The 22,610-nt window shown below is 40.6% G+C and overlaps 1 protein-coding gene and 2 long non-coding RNA genes across 4 annotated transcripts in view; 2 read left to right on the top strand and 1 right to left on the bottom strand.

Annotated features, from left to right (window-relative positions):
- The first annotated feature begins 2,600 nt into the window (after window positions 1-2,600).
- Window positions 2,601-3,942, top strand: LOC144033503 (uncharacterized). Its single transcript, XR_013287996.1, has 3 exons — window positions 2,601-2,892; window positions 3,309-3,539; window positions 3,812-3,942. It is a non-coding gene; the product is annotated as an uncharacterized LOC144033503 (long non-coding RNA).
- LOC144033507 (uncharacterized) lies at window positions 3,148-5,589 on the bottom strand. Its single transcript, XR_013287998.1, has 3 exons — window positions 5,183-5,589; window positions 4,727-4,813; window positions 3,148-4,648 (listed from the first exon to the last, which is right to left on the bottom strand). It is a non-coding gene; the product is annotated as an uncharacterized LOC144033507 (long non-coding RNA).
- Window positions 5,590-20,718: 15,129 nt separating this feature from the next.
- LOC144033488 (trinucleotide repeat-containing gene 6C protein-like) overlaps window positions 20,719-22,610 on the top strand; it is a 54,721-nt gene continuing 52,829 nt past the window's right edge. For both annotated transcript variants that reach the window (XM_077541650.1, XM_077541642.1), the window contains exon 1: window positions 20,719-21,024. In XM_077541650.1, the coding sequence (XP_077397776.1) occupies window positions 20,766-21,024 (259 nt within the window). In that variant the 5' untranslated portion in view covers window positions 20,719-20,765. The remainder of the gene's footprint in view (window positions 21,025-22,610) is intronic.

Below are 22,610 nucleotides of genomic sequence, written 5' to 3'. Positions count from 1 at the left end.
CGCTCCCCCCCTCTCTTTATCGCTTAATGAAGCGCAATCCTCTCATGAGCGTTTGTCACGTTAACTCGGGCGCCATCACTCTGCTGAGTTTTAACGTGACTTCTCATGTCACGCCAGTCCGTACATCCGACTGAGGGCGAATCACTTCATGTTGATGTTCAACACTCATTGCAATATTCTGCCAAAAACTAAATATAAAGCCAATTTAATATCGCTATATATTTAAATACTGGCTGATTTAAATGTAAATGAGTTAAATTTGGACTTATGTATGGCATTTTGTGTTTCTCTGAAAACCACGACTTCTTCCCACTTTCCAAAAACATGTTAGATTCGAAATCAGATGTACTCAAACATGTGTGCTCAATGGCTGCATTTGATTTTTCCAGCTGACAGATATGCAACATCATTTGTTGGTCATGCAAAATAAAAAGTATTTAAAGTGTTTATTTTTCATAAAATACTACTTCTTTTTTTTTTAAATGAATTAGCCGTTTATGGATTACAAATGTTCCATAGTATGTATAATAAATCAGTTAAAGCTGCTCAGTGCAGGAAATTGAATTTCAAATCACCGCTGCCACCTGTGGTGGAATTCTTCACGTACACACTATGCACATGAAGTCACAGTTGCAGACAGACAGCAAGAAATTCAAACCCGAATCCAGTCTGAAAAATATTGGCCAGAGAATTGCAATCAGCTAAGGTGTTCATCTGCTAATTAGGAATATGTTTGAGTCATAAAGGGTCAAATAAAAAGGCTATTAGAAAGATATTGTGGGGCACAATTGAAATACATGTAAAATGTCAAATTTGGACTATATATATATATATATATATATATATATATATATATATATATATATATATATATATATATATATATAATTTTATTTTATTTTTATTTTATTTTTTTACATTATTTGTAATCATCCCTCTGACCAATTATTTAATAAAATCAATACAGAAGTTAAATCTATATTTCAATTATTTTTATTTTACTAACATACTGCATTTGTTCTTTACTTGCTGAAAACCAATTACCTAATTACTAAATGAACTAAAAACTATTAAAGAAGAAGAAGAAAAAACATCCAAATTAATGCAACAAATATTGCAGGGCCCGACTAAAGAACAGATTGGACCGTATGTGGCCCGCAGTCTACACTTTGCCCACCCCTGCTGTCCGATTGAAGTGTGAATGGTTGTTTGTCCCTGCGATTGGCTGGTGTACCCACCCAAAGTCAGCTGGGATTGGCTTCAGCTCACCTTGTACCCTAATGAGGACACGTGATATAGAAAAGGAAAAGCTGAATGAAATTCCAGATTCCACTAAAAGTCTTACAAAGTGACCTGCAGGTGGCACTGTTATACCCAATGCTTGTGTATCTAGATCTCTATCTTTACATATTATAATTGAAACAGGGTGCATGTGCAAATAGTTGATATGGCCGTTCTCTAGTTGTCTGACATACGCTCGTGTTGAAACACACACACATGACCAGCTGTCCATTTGACTGATGTGCGTGATGTAAACACACACTGAGCTGCACAGACACACTCGCGCATCTTCCCCTCAGGTTCCGCCTCCCCAGAGAGTCTGCCGCCTTTACTTTTATTGCCCGTATTGATCACGCCTCCAGCCAGGCGCATGGATCAATATGTTGGATTATAGGGGAAAGCTAACCAGGAACCGTCGCCGTCCCCGCAATATGCCTTTACCAACCGCCAATCTGTAAATCATGTCAGTTTCAAAGAGGAAGACCTCCACATCTGATCTGATGTACCCTAAGGGCAGTAATTCTCAGTGTGCTACTCCAAATAATGTGAATTAAATGTTCAAACTGAATATTGTTACAGAGGTTTATTAACATTTTTGTTTTAATCCAGTACAGTGTATTTGTTAAGTACAGTTCAGTTGTTTACTTGTTTTTTTTCTTTTGCAAAATTTTGCACAATTTTTTCTTTTTTTTTTTCTTTTTTTTTTTTTTACAGTAGAAATGAGTTACTGCCTCACATAAGTGCTTACTATCAATAATTCAATGCAGTGCAAGAAAAAAGTTGAAATTTTATGAGACTAAATAGTTGTACAAGAATAAAATCGGAATATGAGAGATAAATGATAAGCTGCCAAACTGGCTGTGCATGCTTTACTTCCTGCTTTGATAGATTAAAAACAACAACTGCAACAATCCGACTATCATTTTAATGATATTCATTCCAATGCAGGCTTGGCTAACTCAGCTTTCTGAATATGCACTTAAAGCTTGAAGAAGAAAAAAACATCTATCAAAAGTGTAATTCCATGACTTGGACATTTTTCATCAGCTAATATGATGTCAGCCCTGTATTAAATTGTAAAAACGTCTCCTAACTGTAAGCTATCCATTAGCTGGATGGCTTTAATTTCTTATCTGAACACGTTTCGCACCTTTTCAATCATGCTTCTCCTTAAAGCGGCTTCTGTCCGTGTTTGGCTCTCTGTGGACATGACTGTGGGCATTAGACGTGCCGCCATGAATCATTCATCCTCCCCCCGTGCTGTATGTGCACAGAGAAGTGTGGTGGGAGCTTAGAACGTGGCAGGAGGTATAGGTCGCTTGCACGTGTCGTCACTTCCGCCTCGGATTTCTCGTAGTCGCCATGCTGGGTGGCCTCCATTTACGTAGCGATTCGGTCTAACACGTATCTATCACGTTTGTTGTCTGCGTTTAAAATGGTACATTGTTGCTGCATCGTTGGCTGTTCGAACAAAGCCCAGGGGGAAAATGGTCGGCCTTTCTGCCGAATTCCGAAAATAATTAGGAACCAGGGCCTGGAGACAGAGGAGTGCGGACTCCGGAGGGAAGTCGTTACTTTGGGCTCGTGTGTGCAGCGATCACTTTGTGAGCGGTAAGATTATTTACCTTTATTTAATGTAATGCATGAGGATTAATAACGTTTCGACCGCGCATATATGGGCAAGTTGCTTATGTTTTGGATTCATGAGCAAGTAAGTTCGGTAATACAAGCTGGCTAGCGGACGTTAGCCGAAAGCTAACATCGAACATTTTCACCCAAGTAGTGCCAGTGCAAAGTGTTTACTGCTGAAATTGGATTGATTAGTCTTGGGCTTTTAATGCCGATAACATGTTTTTTGGTGGCAAAATGTAAACTTGGAAAAAAGAGACAGAAGGGGCTGATGCAAGTAAACAGACCCCCGGTAGCCTACACATCATGCTAAAGAACTTATTCACGGCCACCCTACTGCGGCAAAATAACCAGTCTTTCCATATTTTATTTGTTTATATATTTGTTTATTTTAACAGGTCGCCCTGCGCCCGTTTTTCTGTCCAATCATCCCGACTGAGCTCCAACATTAAAGTTGGGTCCCAAGTTACAACATCTATGTCTCAGCCCAGTCGGTGCCAAGATATGAACGTGCACAGGAGAGACAAGCAAAGAAAAGGCGACTTGAAGTGGCAGAGATTGTTGCAGTTATGCAGCCAGATGGCTCCAGTAACCTGTACCCTCAAGTACTGCTGACATCATTGACTCTGGTATGCCACTCAGAATTCATTACATGATATATTGTATGCATGAGTGAATGTATGTGTTTGTTTGTGTGTGTACATGCACCTTATATTTTAGAGACATTTGGAAGTGTTTATAGAAATAAGTATTTGCCTGTAGCAATGTTCATACATTAAAAAATGCAACAAAATGTGTACATTTCTTTTACACTGACAAAAAAACTATACTACTGTACTATATTAAACCTATTACTGGTACCGTATTTTTTTGTGATCTTTTTTTATTATTATTTCTTTAGGGATCTCATGCCACACCGACTTGATTGCCAATGACATGATGGAAACGAAGGCGAGCATCAAAGCATTGGAGGAGGACAACATGCGACTGTTTGTTTGGCGCTAATAAAGGCAGCGATTATACAAATTCTATTGTTGGGTTTGTTTACAAAGCTGTACATAATACAAATGACAGGATTTGACTCAATGTGCAATATGGTCCCTCTTAAAGTAATGGCATAAATCTCTATTATTTCTAAAAGCACAAAAAATGAAGTGAATAATGATTAGATGTAGTAATTTCAGGGATAAAATTGAACTGTTAATTAATGTATTTATTTTAGCACAGGTGCCTACCATCCTGATGACGGTATGATGTAATGTTGATGGGGTACGCAATGACTTTCATTATACTATGTACAGAGGAAAAAGTTGCTCTCTTTTAAATTTGTTTAATGTAAGACAAGTACCAGTACTGTGTTTCAGTTTTCCCAATAATCCTTGTTTCACACTTGTCACAAAACCACTGTCCTTTTGGCAGTCTAGATTGGCACACTTCAAGTGATATCATTTGATTTTACAATCTGCTGCAGCACAAAAAACTACTTTATTCCGCATCTTTGAAGTACATGAGCAAGTGGTAGGTGACAGCGGCTGAGCAGGAACACTGGAAGTCCACTGCTGATCTAGTAAATGCTCTCCCGAGCAGTTCAGGTAAGGAGGGGATTTTGGAAAAAACAAACAAACTGGCTTTTCCAGCTGGCCAAAACGAGCGATCTGGGTGGACTCGCTCAATCACACTTTGTCCACACCACAAAGCCGCAGAAGTCCCGTCCAGTTAAACTCATCTGTGCCTGAATCTGAAAATATTACAAACATTGTAATGAAAATATGAAACCTAGCATTAAATAAACTACAAAAAGTAAAGCCATACATACCTGGTAATAATATTGGTGTTGTCGTGACAAGTGATGGGAATTGTTGCCATCCGGCACCAGACAGAAATTGGGTGTTGTGACAGCCTCCTTAACCGTGAGATCATAAGAAAAGCTGTCAGTATGCTCAGTAGTTACCATGAACACGTTTTATTGTACTGGAAACTGAAACTAAAAATACGTCCTCTGAGAGTGGTTAACCTTAACCATTTAGAATAAGTTGATTAAGTAACATGTAACTAGTGAAAGGGTAGCATTAAATTTAATTAAGCCACGGGGAGGCTGTGCATAGTTACTTTTTATTCTTATACGCTCTGCCATATTTGCCTGTTATAAAATTATTAGAAAAACCACATCAGGTAAACCCAGCTGTGCATGTAAACACAATGATAACAGGAAGCCTGAGAACAAATCAACATTTTTGTGTGCAGAATTACCAACACCATGTGGTTTACTTACGTGCAACAGCAACAGTTTCTTCTGATGCGATGTTAAAGTTTACACTCTGTATCCACCCGCTTACAAAATAATTGTAAGCCTCCAGGGATTTGTTGGCGTGTTATGGAGCATGTTGTCAACACGAGGTAGTGAAAGATGTCCAGAGATGTCACATTTGGCCAGCAAGCTTTCTCCATCAAAAAAAAAATCACCCTTGGTCAGGACGTAATTAGGATCAATCCCGCCACACAGAGACACCTTCTGCCTGTATCGTTGTTTTTGATCTTCCGGTAAATCGTGAAAATACTGCGAAAATGACATCAGGTTGATAAGCTCTACCGTGTAACTCGCGAGTGTACCTTGTGAACCGGCGGACACCCAATATGGCGCCCGAAGAAAAAATTCCCATGATGCATTACGATGTGCAAGCGACCTATAGTGGGAAAAAAGGGGGGGGGGGGGCAACGCCTGAGGTGGAGCAAGAACTTGGAGGTGCCAGATGAAGCCAGACAAAGAGGATCATCTTGGAGCCTTCACTCGGTTGTTGTTACCAAACACTCGTGCGCGCTCCTCCACGGTGCTTATTGTAATTCATTGCGCTCACCTCATTGTCCCATTAATCTAAATAGATCTGCAGTTGGTTGTCTTCTCTTGCACCTTCATCGGATTCAATTCGCCCACAAGCGCCCCGCCCCCTTTTATCTGAGACAAACATCCCCATCTGAGATCATCATCATTCTCTTACCTCGTCTCATTTCCCACGACCCTGGAATAGATTATCTGCGGGGATAATTAAGACCTGCTGAATAATTAAGTGGAGAAAAATGGTAATTCGTGAATAATAAATGTGTTTATGATGGGCCGGGCGGTTGCGTCGTCACTGGCAGGAAGATTGATGCGGCGGCCTACATACGAGGCTCTCCATATCTCTCCAGTGAGCTCGCCGCTGACTGCGAAGGCGCGTGGATTCATCAGCACGCTCGTGGCCGCTATGTGTGCACATTTATGTATAATTTACACCCGCGTCCCGGTGGCAAAGGTGGCACAAAAGGAAGAAGGCAATCATTTTTTTGTATCAATTTTTCTGAATATGTTTTTTCTGTCATAACAAAATATTCTGAAAAACAGAGGAAAAAATATTCAGAACAAACGGGAGGAAAAATTACTCAGAAAAGTAGGGGGAAAAACATAAAAAATAAAATAAAAAAAAATGGAACACAAATCTTCCAAAAAACAGGAAAAAAAAATCCAAAAAATAGTCATCTTTTGTTTTTCAGAGTATTTTAAATTATTATTATTATTATTATTATTTTTTTTTACCTCTGAACTCCAAGTGACTTGTTTATATAACTGGATAGCCGATAGCCCATACACTCCAGTACAACTTGGTGAAGTCACAGGGCGGCCATCTTGTTTCTCCCACCTCGCGAGCAGACTACTGTATAAACTATACGGTATACGTACAGTGTATGGGCTAGCGGCTATCCGGTCATATATAAAGGTCAGTGGTCTGCAACAAGTCATTTGGAGTTCAGAGGTAAAAAGAAAAAAAAAAAATAATATATATATATAGGGGTGTCAGGCGATTAAAATTTTTAATCGTAATTAATCGCATCACTTCAGTAGTTAACTGACGATTAATCGCAAATTTTATATCTGTTCTAATTGTACAATAAAATGCAATAAAAAGTTTTCATACTTTTAACATAAAGTGGGAAAAATGTTAAATAGAAATATGGCTGCATCTTTTAGTCATTGATGCAGTATTTTCATAATTCAGAAAACTGAATTAAAATTAAAAAGATGTAATGTACTGTAAAAAAGCAGCGTAATCCTGATTTGTGTTGAGCTCATTTTTTCTGCCACTAGATGGCATAGTTGCATTTGTAAGACAGTGACAGCTCAGTGCATTTTTCTTTTCATATTAAGAGCTATCTCATCTTTTACATGAAGTAAAAGTGAAATTCTGCGCATTATTAAAATTCTAAAATACAATATTACTGGTAAATTTTAATGTGGACGTGTCTGCTGAGCACTGGAACTCCTCCAGTACAGACTTTGCAATTAAGGGCAGGTCATTAATCGCGCGTTAAAAAAATTAGTGGGCGTTAAAGGAACTTTAAATTAACTCAAAAATTGACGCACTAATTTTGACACATATATATATATATATATATATATATATATATATTTATATGTATATTTATATATATATATATATATATATATATATATATATATATATATATATATATATATATATATATAAATATACTCCAAAAAGCAGAAGTTGGTGCTGTTTTTTTAATTTTTTTTTTTTTTATGTTTCCCCCCGTTTTTCAGAATTTTTTCTCTTGTTTTTTTAAAAACAAAATTTCTCGTTTTTCTGATTTTTTTTATGATAGAAAAAAATATTCATAAAACAGAAAAAAATATATATAAAAAAAAACACACAAAATACTCAAAGAAAAACAAAGCTCCCCCAAAAGATCAGAATTTTTTTTTTTAAGCGAATGCAATATGCTTCCGTAGAAAAGTTACCATATTTGTACGACAGCGATCATCAAGCGCGTCATCCAAACTCATAATAAAGTTTTTTTGTTCTAAAGCAACAAAGGAGGCAGCAGGACGCACAGCTCCATTTCACGTTCGTCAGGACGCAGCATGCGACGCTTTCCCTTATCCCATTTCGAATGGACGCCATGTTGGTCTTTCTGTGACTGGCTGGCGACCAGTCCAAGATCTGGATGTCGTCCAAAGACACATCCTGCGTTTGTCTTCTTGCACTTCAGGTAGAAACATTTACGCAGGATGAATCAGTGCTGGTGTCAGACAATTCCATTTCTTCTTCCTGATGATGACACAGGTGATGAAGCAGGCGGCCTTCCACCAAATGCTTTAGCAACACAGTTGCCAGCCCTATTGTTGGCATTGAATCAATACAAAATTCAAAATTGAATCAATTTAATCATCTCACCACCCCAGCTGTGTTATGTGCTGAGAGGTTTGGATCCCAATGGCGCAGACACAAATAAGGTTTTAACTGTTTATTCACATAACTTGACTAAACAAAAAATAAAGAGAATGCATGCCAAGCCCCCTTGGGCTGCAGAAGCACACCGATAAACACCGAGTTAATAATCCGGCAATCCACACACAATTCTCAGACTGCACCTACAGACAGTGAATCGTAAAGGACTAAAGAACGACATCACATAGGTCCAGACATCACCTAAAGGATTAAAGGTTGACATCACGAAACATCCCGTTTTGTAAACAGACACTTGTTACATCAGTACCTGACACTTGACCTCACGGTCATGAACCCAAGCTTAACAGGACATGAACTCAAGCATCACTTCAGTTGAAACTTGATGATAGCTACGTAAACACATCTCATGAGACAAAACATCACTCCTTCATGACACACTCATGACAAGGTCAAACTGTATCAAGCTACTACTGCCAATCATACCTTTCTTATAAATCTCAAAGTGGAAAACTTTGGAGTTATTGAGTGCTTTTACCATGCTAACTTCAACGTTTTCATTATCATTCTGTCTTATCTTGAAAACGAGCAAGTCCTTTGAGATGTTCTACGAATCCATTCCCTGGTGGTGATGACTCAGAAATGCAATCATGTGTGCATCACCAAGTTTTACCTTTTACACTTACTCAAGCAATAGAGGCGCACCGTAACCCCGCATCCGAGTGTTCCGAGCACGCCCAATGTGATGCCAACCGTGTTGGGATGGACTGCAACAGAAGATGCGAGAGGACTTATTAGTCATCATGTCATCATTTCGCAACAACAATCAAGTTGACCAAAAGACAAACCGTGAAGCTGATTCAGGATCAGTTTTTTAAAGTCCAAAGCAAACACATCAACACTTGCTCAAAAATTGTGAGTAATAGACGCAGACTTTAGTCGTTTTTTACAATAACTTCTCAACTTTTCGTCAAAACCCAGTCAAGAACATGCGTACTTCCTCTTGTGTAGTTTCATATTTTTGTAGTACCTCCATTTTAGCATCAGACTCAGCTAGTGCAGTTTGCATTGCATGCATTTAGCCCTAATTGCAGCTTCTTCTGGTTCAATTGCTTTTTTTTTTTTTTTTACTTAATTATTATTGTGGGAATGCTGAAAGCCATGATTTTTGAACCAGACAAGTTAGGTCAGTGGTTAGCTTAGTCGCCTGTTGCATGGAGAACAACAGGCGACTGGGTTTGAATCCAGCATGAGTAGCTCTTTAGTACCAATGCAATATTTAATACTAATCATTGTTACTAATAATTACTTCACATCATTTACTTTTGATGTCATTTGTCATTATTAAATTTTGTTTCTATATTATCCGTTCTATATTCAAGGCAAGGCAAGTTTATTTTGTGTAGCACATTTCATACACAAGGCAACTCAAAGTGCTTTACACAAAGAAAGACAACACAGCATCAGCAAACACAGTAGTTAACATTCAGAGTAAAGAAAAGAAAAAAGTAGGTTACAAAATTTACTAAAGGAACATACATTGAAAATGTTAAAACGTATACAGCAAATAAAAAATATTAAAAAAAAAAAAAAAAGCGTGAGGAAGTTTAAAATAATAAAAATGTCCCTGATCTTTATTGTAGTTGTAGTGTTCGAGTGGTTAAGTTCTTTGTCCAGTAACCAGGAGGTTGTGGGTTCAAATCCCACCTCTGACTGTACATTCTTATTCTTTTTTTTATTTTTTTTATTTTTTAGTTAAAACTTTATCTTTATTATCTTTATCATAATTTATCTTTTTATTTCCTTCATTAGCATTCTGCTATTAGCATTCAGCTTAGCATTCAGCTATTAGCGTTCGGCTTTCAGCATTCCCACACAATTTCTTCAGAAATTGCACTTAGTCTAGTTAGATATTGTAGTTGTGCACAATTTTGGTTTTTTTGTATGAGCTTTTTTATTTATTAATTTATTTATTTTTTACCAATATTGTGACCATTTTTTTTTGTATCGCCAACCTCCCCACGATATCGTGATAATTATCATATCATCCATCCATCCATCCATCCATTTTCTTGACCGCTTATTCCTCACAAGGGTCGCGGGGGGTGCTGGCGCCTATCTCAGCTGGCTCTGGGCAGTAGGCGGGGGACACCCTGGACTGGTTGCCAGCCAATCGCAGAATTATCGTATCATGATGTTTGGATATCATTACATCCTTACTGCTTTTGCCTGTAATTAGCATATAAACCAGGTACATTGTTATAGTAGTCAAATGACATTTCATCACATTTTGAAATCAAATTACATCGATCCAAAGTTCAATGCTTCAATGATCCAAAGAGTGGAGAGCTTCCTTTCATCGAGTTGACCGCCATTTTGACATGTGATGCAAGCTCAGAATTGTCAATCAGCCTCTCCTCCTGGCTGATGTACAGCATCCAGCACTGCAAGTCACTTCCTATCCCACTTCTGTTTCGTGAGTAGACACTTATTAATTTGGCTACTATTTTGCTCTTCAGAATGAGATATGCTCTGCTTTAACGTGATTCCAAGCAGACAGCTGTGAAAATGGGACTCGATTACCCAAACGCTTAATTCTGGTGTTAACGTGCTAGCGAGTCTTTCTGCTTACACGAGGCTGAATTTACCAGGCAAAGCTGTGTTTTATGTTTAGTTAGTTCGCTTGGCTTGTCTTTAAAAAAAAAAAGTTAGCCCCTTTCGGGCACCAGCGAAGCCTTTACAGTATTTTTTAAAATTTGAGCATATGAAATCTCCCCACATGCATGCACTTGCACACTGTGCAGTACATTTAATGTGTGTTTTTCCACAACAGAATCTCTTCCAGCCTGCAGCAGCCCAACTACTGTGATTACATTTGTGATTAGCCCCACGGAAGCCAGTTCTGCCTGAGCACTTTCCTCGCCATAGCGTAGCCGGCGGACAAATGAGGCATCCAGGCGGCGTTCTCCACCGATGCAACTTTGGAGGTCACTAACAGGATGGAGGCATTCATCACTCTGACACATGTGGGGCTGCTACAATAACAACGTCATTATAGCGTTAATCCGCCAAACATGTTTGTGTGCCATGTAGGATTAATGCACTCGCTTTAACGCTGGTATTTATGAGCGTATATTCAAATTTTTTATGATAAGAAAATGTCTCTTTGTCGTCGCTGCTCACCTGTTTCTGTGCATGTAATCAAGACAGGCGGGCAAATATTGAGTGGGGGCCCATTGTTGGACTGAGTGTCTATTTGCTCACTATAAAAGAGTCATTATGTCCTGGACAGATATCTCTGCCCACCTAGGACATTTATCCAGTCTCAACCAAAAATAGAAACAATCAACACAACTGAAGTATAAGGCTGTTATTCTTTCATGCACCACTAGAGGGAGTTCTGCAATTTTGTGTCATAGTGAGTGACCAGGTTGGTCTTTGTTGAGGAAACCGTTTAGTAGAAGAGACTGTATTAAAAAAAAAAAAAAAAAAAAGAGACTGTATAAATTAGCTAGGGATCTGTTCGTTTTTTGAGCTTGTCCAAATGAATACATTCAAGTAGATCTATTAAGCCCAGTTTAATTGTTTCATGCGCATCATTTCAATCCATAATACAAACAATTATGTTTGTGTGCGCTAGAAATCTGATTAGCTTTGAGTGCCTCTCAGGCAACCGCCGCATGCGGGGTTAGCTCACCCACGCTTCTCGTGTGTGATTAGCCGCAAAGCACCATCACTTACCTCTCTTTCGATTAGCCTGCAATCATCAAGTGGAGCATGCTCGCGTGTTACTAATTGGGCAGTCGCTTTTTTGGTCCTGTGAATGTGGAAAGAGACATATCAATCATTTGGTGTGCTCTTTGAGACACTGCTATTATTCATTTGGAGATATACTAGTGATCCATGTCATTACCGTAACTACTATGCGAAGTTCCCTTAACTAATCCAAGGGATCTAAATACACTCGTGTTGATCGTCGATTCAACTTTTGACCCCTGCTACACTGATAGCCTGGTCAGTAGCTTCAGGTTATCAGTGTGGATAGTTTTTACCCCTGGTTGAGTCAAAATGTTGATCCAACAAGCTAAGTCAAATCCTCCACCCAATGTGCTGGTTATACAAAGTAAATAACCCAGTATTGGTTTAATTCCTGTGCTTCTCAAATAGTGGGGCGGGCCCCTCCAGGGGGGTGCGAGGCTCCATCAAAGGGGGCATGCTTTTTTTTTTTTTTTTTTTTTTTTACTGTCCTAGAATAAAGTGCAATTGCACCTCCACTACACTAGGGGGCAGTGGCGCTCTCATTATTAGCAGGGAGCATTCGCTCGGTGGTGTAGGGGTTTTTTTTTTTTTTTTTTTTTTTTTTTTTTTGAAGAGCTCAGAATTGTTCATTCGGTAGTCTTACCGATTCAACGTCTTGTCATCATTGCTCTTTTTTTTTTTTTTTTTTTTTTTTTTTGTGTGTGTATGTGTGCGTGCGTTTGCGTGCGTGCGTGCGTTTGCGTGCGTTTGCGTGCGTGCGTGTGCGTGCGTGCAAATACGTATAAATTTATACTCATTCATTCACCTAAAACCTTATAAATATCCCATTACCCTTCGCCTTAACCAGGTACTTCAGAATCTTGCCAGAGTCGTGAGATTTAAATGGTCAGGAGACCAGAGAAAAGGTCAGAAAAAAAAAGAAATAAAGAGAAAAGAAAGGTAAATCAAAGTGACATCCAGCACCGACCAAACACTTCCTGCCTTCCCCATGATTACAAAATCAAAGTCTTACGCCAACCCTGGAAGCCTCTAAATTCCAGCAAATTTAGCGAGATCTCAAGAGCCCAGAGGAAAAACTAAAGAGAGGAAGGAGGGAAGGATCGATAAGGCAGAGTGAGATCAATAGAAGCCAGTACATCCAATCCATCAAAGTGAAGTCCAGCACCAACAAGACCCCTCCTGCGTGGTTACAAAGCCGGAGTCTTATGCCAACCCCAGAAACCTCATACTTCTAATAAATTAAGATCTCAAGTGACCAGAGGAAAAACTAAAGAGAGGAAGGAGGGAAGGATAGATAAAGCAAAGTGAGAACCACAGACACCAGCACCAACTGATTCAAGGGGCTGTGGGAGGGAGAGGGTACTTCTGTTGAGTTTCAGTAGATGCTGGTGCGACGGATCTGGCATGCATAAGGACCACCACCAAAGAAAGAAGCCGTCAACCGCGGTCCAGCAAAGCGAGCACCCCCCCCCCCGGAATCCCCAGGCCGCGGCAGCACCAAGGCCACCCCCAAGCCACCCGAGCCGACCCAGACACCCGGAACACCCCCGCCCCAGCCCCGGCCCACACCCCCGAGCCCAAGGCCGCAGAACGAGGCCCAGCGGGCCCCCACAGCGCCCCACCGGTCCCCAGCCCCCATCCCCCCACGACCCCCCCGCACCCCACCCAAACCCGCCATCCACCACGACCCAGGCCCCACCACCCCCGACCCCCAAACCCCCGAACACACCCCGACCCCCAGCACCCAACCCCCCACCCACCCATACCTCCACCCCCCCCCCCCAAACAAGCCGCCCCCCCCCCGACGGACGCCCCCCCCCCCCCCCCCGCGAACCCGGCCCCCCGCGAGAACCCCCCACCCCCCCCCGGAAACCGGCACCGGGCAGCAGCGCAGAGAGGGAAGATGTGCCCACCCCACCTCCAGCCGCGCGAGATTTGCACAGCGGCGGGAGGGGGGAAGCAGAGGAGGAAGCACCAGGGGAGAAGGCGGGACACCAGAACACCGAGCCCGGTGGGGAGAGGCCCCGGTCGTCACGCCAGAGTACTAGTGACACCTAACCCTGTTACTGAGTCCGCCAGCTCGCCGACTGGCGAGCTCTACCCTTACACCGTGAATGTGGCCCCACCCAGTGTATATACAAGTGTGTGCGTGTGGTGCATTAAAATTGGGAGCAGGTGAGTCGGAGCAGAGGGAAAACATTTCCCCTACTCCGACACACCCGTATCCCCCCAAAAAAAATGAATATGTATATGTGTGGTGCATTAAAAAAGGGAATGGAGGGACAAAGTGGTGGGGCAGGGACACAAATGGGGGGGACCACAGCGCTGCCAGGCACTGCAGTCCATCCCCTCTGATGGCTCCCCGCCCCAACTCACCCCTCCCCTTGGACGTGAGGTGCATTAAAATTGGAGGGGAGTTGAAGGGTGAAGACGGTGTTTCCACCCTTCCCCACCCCACCAAGAAATGTGTTGTGTGCCCTATGTGTATATTTACAAAGTGTATAGTGCAAGCTAGTGAAGTGAGTAAGAGGAGCGACCAGCGGGGCCTCACCCAACCCGGCGGGTGTAGGTGGCACGCCCGCCCCCCAGCACCCCCACCCCCACCCGCCCCCCACCTCATCCACCATGTAGGGGTTTTGTTTGCACTGAGCAGGCGCGCTTTGCACACAGCAAAAAAAATAAATAATAAAATCAGCACAAATTATCTTATATATTTTTGTGTTGTAGGTTAAAGTTTTTTTTAAATATTGTGCTCCTGAGGTAATGATGGTGATCAGTTTGAATGCATTATTATTTATTGATATTATGTAATTGTATTTTTCCGTATTATATGGTTTGACATGGTCAGTCAAAAAATGTTTATTTTTGAATTTCAGATGCACTTGAAATCTTTTCTGAATAAAGCTATTCTTTGTTGTAAGTTGGTCCATATTGCTTTCTTTTTTTAAATTCTCTTATACGTTAATAAGGATACAGTGTTATGCAGAGGTGTGCTTATAACAATTTTATAGACAAATGATATTATTTATAGTCGCGCAAGATCTCTTCTTACTGGGGGGGGGGGGGGGGGGGCATGACAGAAAATAATTGAGAAGCACTGGTTTAATCCATTTTGGACCCAGCATTGGGTTGGTTGTTTCACCCAATTTGGGTTACTTTTAACCCAACAGAGTGTAAATGTCTACCATCCCACTTGGTAGGCAGTGACACTTCATTGACCTCCCCACCCCACAAACAAAGTGGATAGGATGATAGAGCAGCATGTCGACCTTTGAACTTCACCCCCAGCAGCGGGCTCTTAATTGAATGTCTCGGCCAAACACTGCGCACTCGTCAGTGTCACACGTCCACACGGGCGACAGCGAGGTCAGCTTGACATGTTTGGGACATGACACTTAACCACCGAGTGTGAATGTGTACGTGTTTATGTGCTGCTCTAGATGAAATATTGTAACATGACATTGATCAGCCTAACAGAAATTGTCACGGATGTACTGCACAGTACACAGCTATTCATTTAAATGTAAGCAAAGCTTTCTATTGAGCTATTTAATATAAACACACACACAAAAAAAATACTAGAAACAACTCTCAGTATGTAAATGGATTTGTTTGATCACAATTTCTTCCACACAAACTACACACCCAATTTCCACCAAATTTTGTGTAGGTGTTCCAAATAGATGCTCAGTTTAATGTCACAATGGGACTGTAGTTTTCCATGAACCAGGAAGTAGTATGGCTAACTAACAAAAATATTGTACCCCTTGCTTCCCCTCCAACTGTAGTTGATATACTTGGAGATCAACTTCCCATGGATGACATGTTTGTTTGTTTGTTTGTTTTTGGCAAACTATTCGAGACTGCATCAACAGCTGGTCACAAAAAGTAGTGCACTTCATTACACTTACACGTTCTTAAAGGGAAAGTGCACCCAAAATCTTTAATATGTTCTCTACAGCCCCACTGAACATGGTATTCTGATGAACAGTAAATTTATGGTATATGAATTAAGCAGCGGGTGGGAGTAAGCACGTCCGCCTCCCAGTTTTTTTTTTTTGTTGTTTTTTTTTTTTTTTTTTTTTTTTTTTTTTTAGAGAGAGCTCAGAATTGTTCATTCGGTAGTCTTACCGATTCAACGTCTTATCATCATTGCTCTCTTTTTTTTTTTTTTTTTTTTTTTTTTTTTTTTTTTTACATGTATGTGTGCGTTTGTGTGCATGCGTGCGCATATGTACGTGTAAATTTATACTCATTAATTCACCTAAAACCTAATAAAAATCCCATTACCCTTCACCTTAACCGGATACTCAGAAGGCCAGGAGAACAGAGGAAAGGTCAAAGAAAAGAAAGATAAATCAAAGTGAAATCCAGCACCAACTAAACACTTCCTGCCATCCACATGGTTACAAAATCAGAGTCTTACGCCAACCCCAGAAACCTCTAAATTCCAGCAAATTTAGCGAGATCTCAAGAGACCAGAGGAAAAACTAAAGAGAGGAAGGAGGGAAGGATAGATGAGACAGAGTGAGATCCACAGACACCAGCACATCCAGTCCATCAAAGTGAAATCCAGCACCAACCAAACACCTCCTGCCATCCACATAGTTCTGAGGACTCGGGTTCGAGTCCAGGCTCCGGCCTTCCTGGGTGGAGTTTTCATGTTCTCCCCGTGCCTGTGTGGGTCTTCTCCGGGTACTCCGGTCTCCTCCCACATTCCAAAGACATGCTTGGCAGGTTAATTGGGCGCTCTGAATTGTCCCTAGTTCTGCTTGTGAGTGTGGATGGTTGTTCCTCTCTGTGTGCCCTGTGATTGGCTGGCGACCAGTTCAGGGTGTCCCCCGCCTACTGCCCAGAGCCAGCTGAGATAGGCTCCAGCACCCCCCGCGACCCTTGTGAGGAATAAGCTGTCAAGTAAATGGATGGATGGATGGATGGATTAAGCAGCAACATCCACCAGTTTTTATCCATCACATAGGGTGTCTTATTTTGTCATTTGCTGTCAACTGAAAATGACATCACAGTCTCTCAGGGCCCATGTAGTGACCAATTACAGTTCACCTGTTTCCTGACTTTGCTCATGCGATGTTTGCAAGCTGAGCCGTGACTGGTCGTTACCTGAGCCCTGAGCACCTGTCAACATCAGTCAACACAAAGTGGCAAAATAGCCACTTCATAGGATGCATAAAAACAGGTGGATTTTGCTTCTTAGTTCATATTCTACAAACACAATATTAATGAGAATGCTGCATTTAGACTAGTTGGGGTGCATACAACATATTCTTGTAAAGAACATTTTTGGTTTGACTTCCTCTTTAAAAACGAGTAATTTACAATCAATTTTATATAATAAACCAAATTATTAACAGATGTTAACTTTGTTGTATTAAAGTACATTTCAGTGTATTTTCTCATTTGGTATCTATGAAGTGTGATTTTTAAACTGGAGAAATAATTAACATTGGACTGTTAATGATCATGAATGGAATAGGCTCCATCACCCCTGCGATCCTTGTGAGGAAAAGAGGCTAAGAAAATGAATGAATGGATGGATGAATTTTTGTCCGGGTCAGCTTTTTCTAGCATAGCTAAATGGCAACACAAGTTTTTGCCAGCTGCCGAAGAGGCTCCCCCATATGGAGTCGCCATAAAACTGCAAGGTTTCACGCAGTGGGTTATTTATAACGGTCTCGCTGGAGATGCATGGCCTCGCCGCCTGATTAGTGTCTCTCCTCCTCTCCTCTCACTTCCCTGCTCACACTCTATCATCTTGTAGGCAGAATAATTGTGTTTAGCCACCATCCTGAGATCTCAGTGATTATCCAGATGTCGGCGACACCATCTTCCGTATGGCCGTGGCACATACTGTATGTACAGATGGCCTGATAATTGCTGGAACACAATGAGGATCGCTCTGCTTTTTAATCACATTCAGTTTCTTTTTTCCTCTTCTAGTGGGTGCTCACCACTTGATGCTCTACCAGATACATCTCCCCTATCGGAAGCCACCAGTCTTATTTAGAGGAGTATTCTTTAGTGCTAATAATTTTTATGTAGCACAACATCACTGGGTGCTGATATATCAGATAGATCTAAATGTTTTTCGGTTTCGCTTGAGGGTCAAAATGTTTGAAATGTTGACAAAGTGGAAATAAATGCTATAACAATGATTTATTTATGTATGTTTATGTCTCTAAGTGCTGTAAGTAGCTAGCTTACGTGCAAGCTTACTTACCAGCTTACTCTAAGTGCTCCACTGCTATAAATAGTGCGTAACTTACTTTAGCTGTGCTTGCAGGCAAACATATAAGTCAATATTCTCAGTTCCAGATGTAACCTTTTTTTTTGTTTTTTTTTAAACCTTTTTTCATGCATTCATTCTGCCTTAGGGTATGGTTGATGTATTAATAATTGCTGTAATTTGTTTGGCAATGAATCATGAAAACTTGAAGGGCAAGATCAAAGAAAAACTCCCAAAGGAAAAGGTAAAAGCAAGAAATTAGAGGTAAAGAGCTGTCTCTCTGAGTTAGGGCATTTCCTTTGGTAGTGTACAGCGGCGTTTACTACTTATTCAACTGCAAAAAGTAACTGGCATTTATTTGAGTAAGGCATCCACTAAAGAGGAGGCCTTTATCTGTGAAAATGGCCGATGTAAGACATGCCATTGTCCAGTGATTGTTTCAAACTGCCTCACGTTAGCAGATTAAGTTCATGTGACCTTTGTCTGTTAGAGGATGTGCATTTATTCGAGACACTTTGCCGATTAGAATGGAGGCCTCTTTTTGAGAAGCATGTGCTACATGTCATAGTTGAACCATCTGTATTCTTTTTAACATGAAATCTCAGAAAGACGACACTCAATTAGCAGCTGTGGTGGTGGAAAAAAGGAAAAGGTAAAAAACTGTTTCATATGGAAAATGTGCGATAAATGTAACACCAGTAAAATAGTGCTCGATTTCAAAACACTTTACAGAATCTAAAGCTTCATATGTGTGTGTGTATATATATATATATATACACATATTTTTTTTAACTCCAGAAATATAGATGTTCTTAGAGATACAAGTTAAATTTGTTCCGTGATAATGCTGGTAACTCAAAACGTTTTGCATCTATAATGATCTTTTCCCACTGAAATCAATGGAAATGCCCTTAATGCATTCCAGCCTTCCACCCCCCCTAAAAAAGACCAACAAAATGTATTATATTGTGTATTTTGATGAGAAAAAATAACATTCCGTGATGTTGTACTTCATAAAAACATATGGTAATAACACAATTTAATATAATTCTGGTGTGGCTGCCCCATCCATCCATCCATCTTCTGTACTGCTTATCCCCATTCAGATATACTGTTTATTGAGACTCTCCAACACCTCTCAGCTCATATGCTATTATTAGCTGTTCTCTGCAGAGGAAAAAGAATATATGACTGTGAGTACTTTTACATTGTCAACATCTGATATTGCACAGTTTGTCTTCAATTCCTTACCTGTGTTATAGTGCCACAACACAGATGCTATTTAGTGTTAGCACTAAACCCTGTGAAAGGATGAGCTGTGTGGTTGCTTTAAATACAATGGGTGTAATTGTCTTTATTTTATCTTTAGTTTCAAATGGGAGTGGCAATAAACAGTTTGAAATCTTTTTTGAAGAATTGTTCACAAAGTGCTATTTATTGTGAAGTGAGTTGAGTTCACTGCCACCATACAGTATTGCGTTACTGTACTGTCCATCAATGTTTTTCTTTACAGTTTGCAGTGTGGTTCATGAGCCCTTTCCACAGTATCTAAAGATAAATATCAGGTGTCGTGTGATTAATAGAGTTTGAAGAAAGGGGAAAAGTTCCTGCATACATTTGCATTCATCTGTGAGAAATGTCCCTTGTGATGAGTTTTCCGGTGAAATTATTGCATATCTTTAAGTAATAAGCATAGTTGGAAAGTGTGTCTCTGAGATACAGCATGAGGATTTCCAATCAAACAAATCTCAGAATAATTGTTCTATTTTTGTGTGTAAATTTACTTTTTTTAAATTTTGAATCATTGAATTACTGATAGTTTTATTTTTTAACCACTCGAAACATAATTAGAGCCCTGCAACCACAACCATCTCTCAATATTTATTTTATGTTATGTCCAGTGGATTTAAAAAGTCTACACAGCCTTGTTCAAAATTTCAGTTTTGTTCTTGTGATTTAAAAAAAAAGACCACAATCATTTCTAAAGTTTTTCCACGTGACCTACTGTTCTCCTGTGCAAATCAATTACCCTCTTACAATTGAAGTTTAACCAATTACATTCATGTTAAATCGGACATACCTGCCACGATTGGAAGTTTCTCTGATTAACCCCAATAAACTTTAGAAGTTTAGATGTTGTAGATTTTTTTTTTCCTCTAACATTTTTTTTTTCTATAGAAGTCTGAAGGGTTTGTATTAACGCTGACTAGTATTTGGAACTGTCCACAATTCCCTCCATCTTGAATAATAATAGTAGTGTAATATAATGTACAGTGTAAAATAGCCTTTTGAAATTCAGTAAAAGTATGTAGCATGATAAAACCAAATTTAAATTTTGTCAAGTAACCGTGACTTCTATTACCAGCATTTCCCCCGCCCAACACCAAAAAGCTCCATAAAAATAGCGCCCTCTGTTGGTGAAAATCCCCAGTGCATGTTGTCTCATGTTGCGCAGGTGACACGCGCCACTGTTTATCTCACCAGCTCAAGTTGCTGCTGCACGTCTCACGCGCATGCGCACTCCCTCTCGCGGTCGTGTTAAAAAAAATTGGGAGAAGTGGGGGGGTCGAAAAGTACACGCCGGCTACACGCGCATCAGCCCGGAGAAGAGTGTGATGAAGGGGCTGCAGTTGTCATGGCAACGCCAGGGTGGTGGGGGTGGAGCCTTGGCAAGTGGGACCAGGGAGTTTGTTTTGTTATTGAAGGTCACGTGCGAGGCCAAGCTCCGCCCCCTCCTTCCCTCCCCCCCACAGCTTCAAGTGTGGAGCTGCTCCGGTCGGTCACTTACTACAAAATGGCTGCACAGGCTCCTACGTCGCCGCCGCCGACGACGCCGATGTCGAGAACAAGAAAGCACGACTGAAAGCTTCGACGGTAGGTTTTTTTTCCCCTTCGACTCAAGCTTCTCTCCACACGACGCTTTCCGCTGGTCCAAAATGTGGAATTCCCATGTCGAATACGTCAGCTAGCCCGCGAATCATGGAAGAATGTTTCCAATGCAACCCACTTTTATGACATCAAAATGAGCGCCCCCTTAAACAGGCAAATTGGAGACTATTTTTGAACTATGTATCGCTCATTTAGCTCCTCGGACGGACTATTTTAGCGCCTGACTATCCGGGACTAAGTTGCACACTTCTTATAATTCAATGACACCGTTTGTTTACATGTATTGACACAGTGCTTCGACTCCCCTTAAGCTTGGCTTATAAATGGATAAAAGGCACGCAGAACGAGTGGTTAGTTAGCACGTCTGCTTAAGTTCTGAGGTTCTCTGTTCGAGTCCTCAGGCGATTGAAGTTCCATGTTCTCCCCCAGGTTGGCTCCAGTTTCATACACCATAAATATTTTGATAACTGGCAGCACGGTGTACTGGTGGTTGTCCTCACAGTCAAGAAGTTCCGGGTTCAAATTTTAGGCCCTTCTGGTTGGCGTTTTACATCTTTTACAAGTACCCAAGACACGTTCTTAAAAACACCACAATAGAATGCAATATTGAACTTTGAAAAAGGCAATGCTTGGTTCTCCTGGTTGCTAGGCGCGTGCTTTAACCAATTAAATGGCACATCCTTGGAATTTTGCTTATCTTATTTGTAATAGCCCTGCTATATACTACTGTTTATTAGAAACGTGAGGACTAGTGGTTGACCCTTCTGCCTCACGGGCATGAGGCCTTGGGTTCGAATTCTGCCTCAGCTCAGGCCCTGCTGTGAGGAGTTTGCACATTCTGGCTAGGGCTGCACAATATATCGAAAAATAGCGATGCTGGCCCATGCAATATGTCTATGGTAAAGACATGCAATAAGTTACATATGAAATTTTATGCGTTTATCTGAATTTGTACAGTCAACCGCTAACTAAAATGTGCACCGCCATCCAATAGTTGACCATTATCGAGAGGTAATTACAATTAACTAAGATATTAGACATAGATATATTGAGTTTACTTATTTTGAAGCATGAAAAAATGTTCTTTCATTCGATAACAAAAATGTCGTTTCTTTAGTTACACCTTAAATATCGCAATAATATCAATATCGCTATATTCAGCAACTATATCGCATGATTTTCCAATATCGTGCAGCCCTAATTCTGGCTACATTTCAGAAAGGGTTAATTGAATAGAAGCTATACTTTATTAAGCTCATGATGGAGATGAATGGAAAGTAGGGTTGTCATTAGTGTTGTTCCGATACCGATACTGGTATCGGCAGAGGTGCCGATACTGCATTAAAACAGTGGTATCGGTGAGTACTCACAAGTAACATCCCGATACCATTAATTCCAACGTTAATATATGATTTTGGATGCAGCATCTTGTGTCTTACTGGTGCACGACATTCACTGGTATGTCAATATTCACTGCATGCCGATCTAAGATATCCCATTGGCCCTTGAATCCTCTGAGCCAATAGCAGGACAGCTTTCTCATGTTGAGGAAAAAAAAAAACCTTAAGTAT

This window comes from Festucalex cinctus, chromosome 1 (genome assembly GCF_051991245.1).
Source record: "Festucalex cinctus isolate MCC-2025b chromosome 1, RoL_Fcin_1.0, whole genome shotgun sequence".
In the NCBI taxonomy this organism is placed as follows: domain Eukaryota; kingdom Metazoa; phylum Chordata; class Actinopteri; order Syngnathiformes; family Syngnathidae; genus Festucalex; species Festucalex cinctus.
Note: the sequence above shows the minus strand (reverse complement) of the source record. Positions and strands in the feature narration are given on the sequence as shown.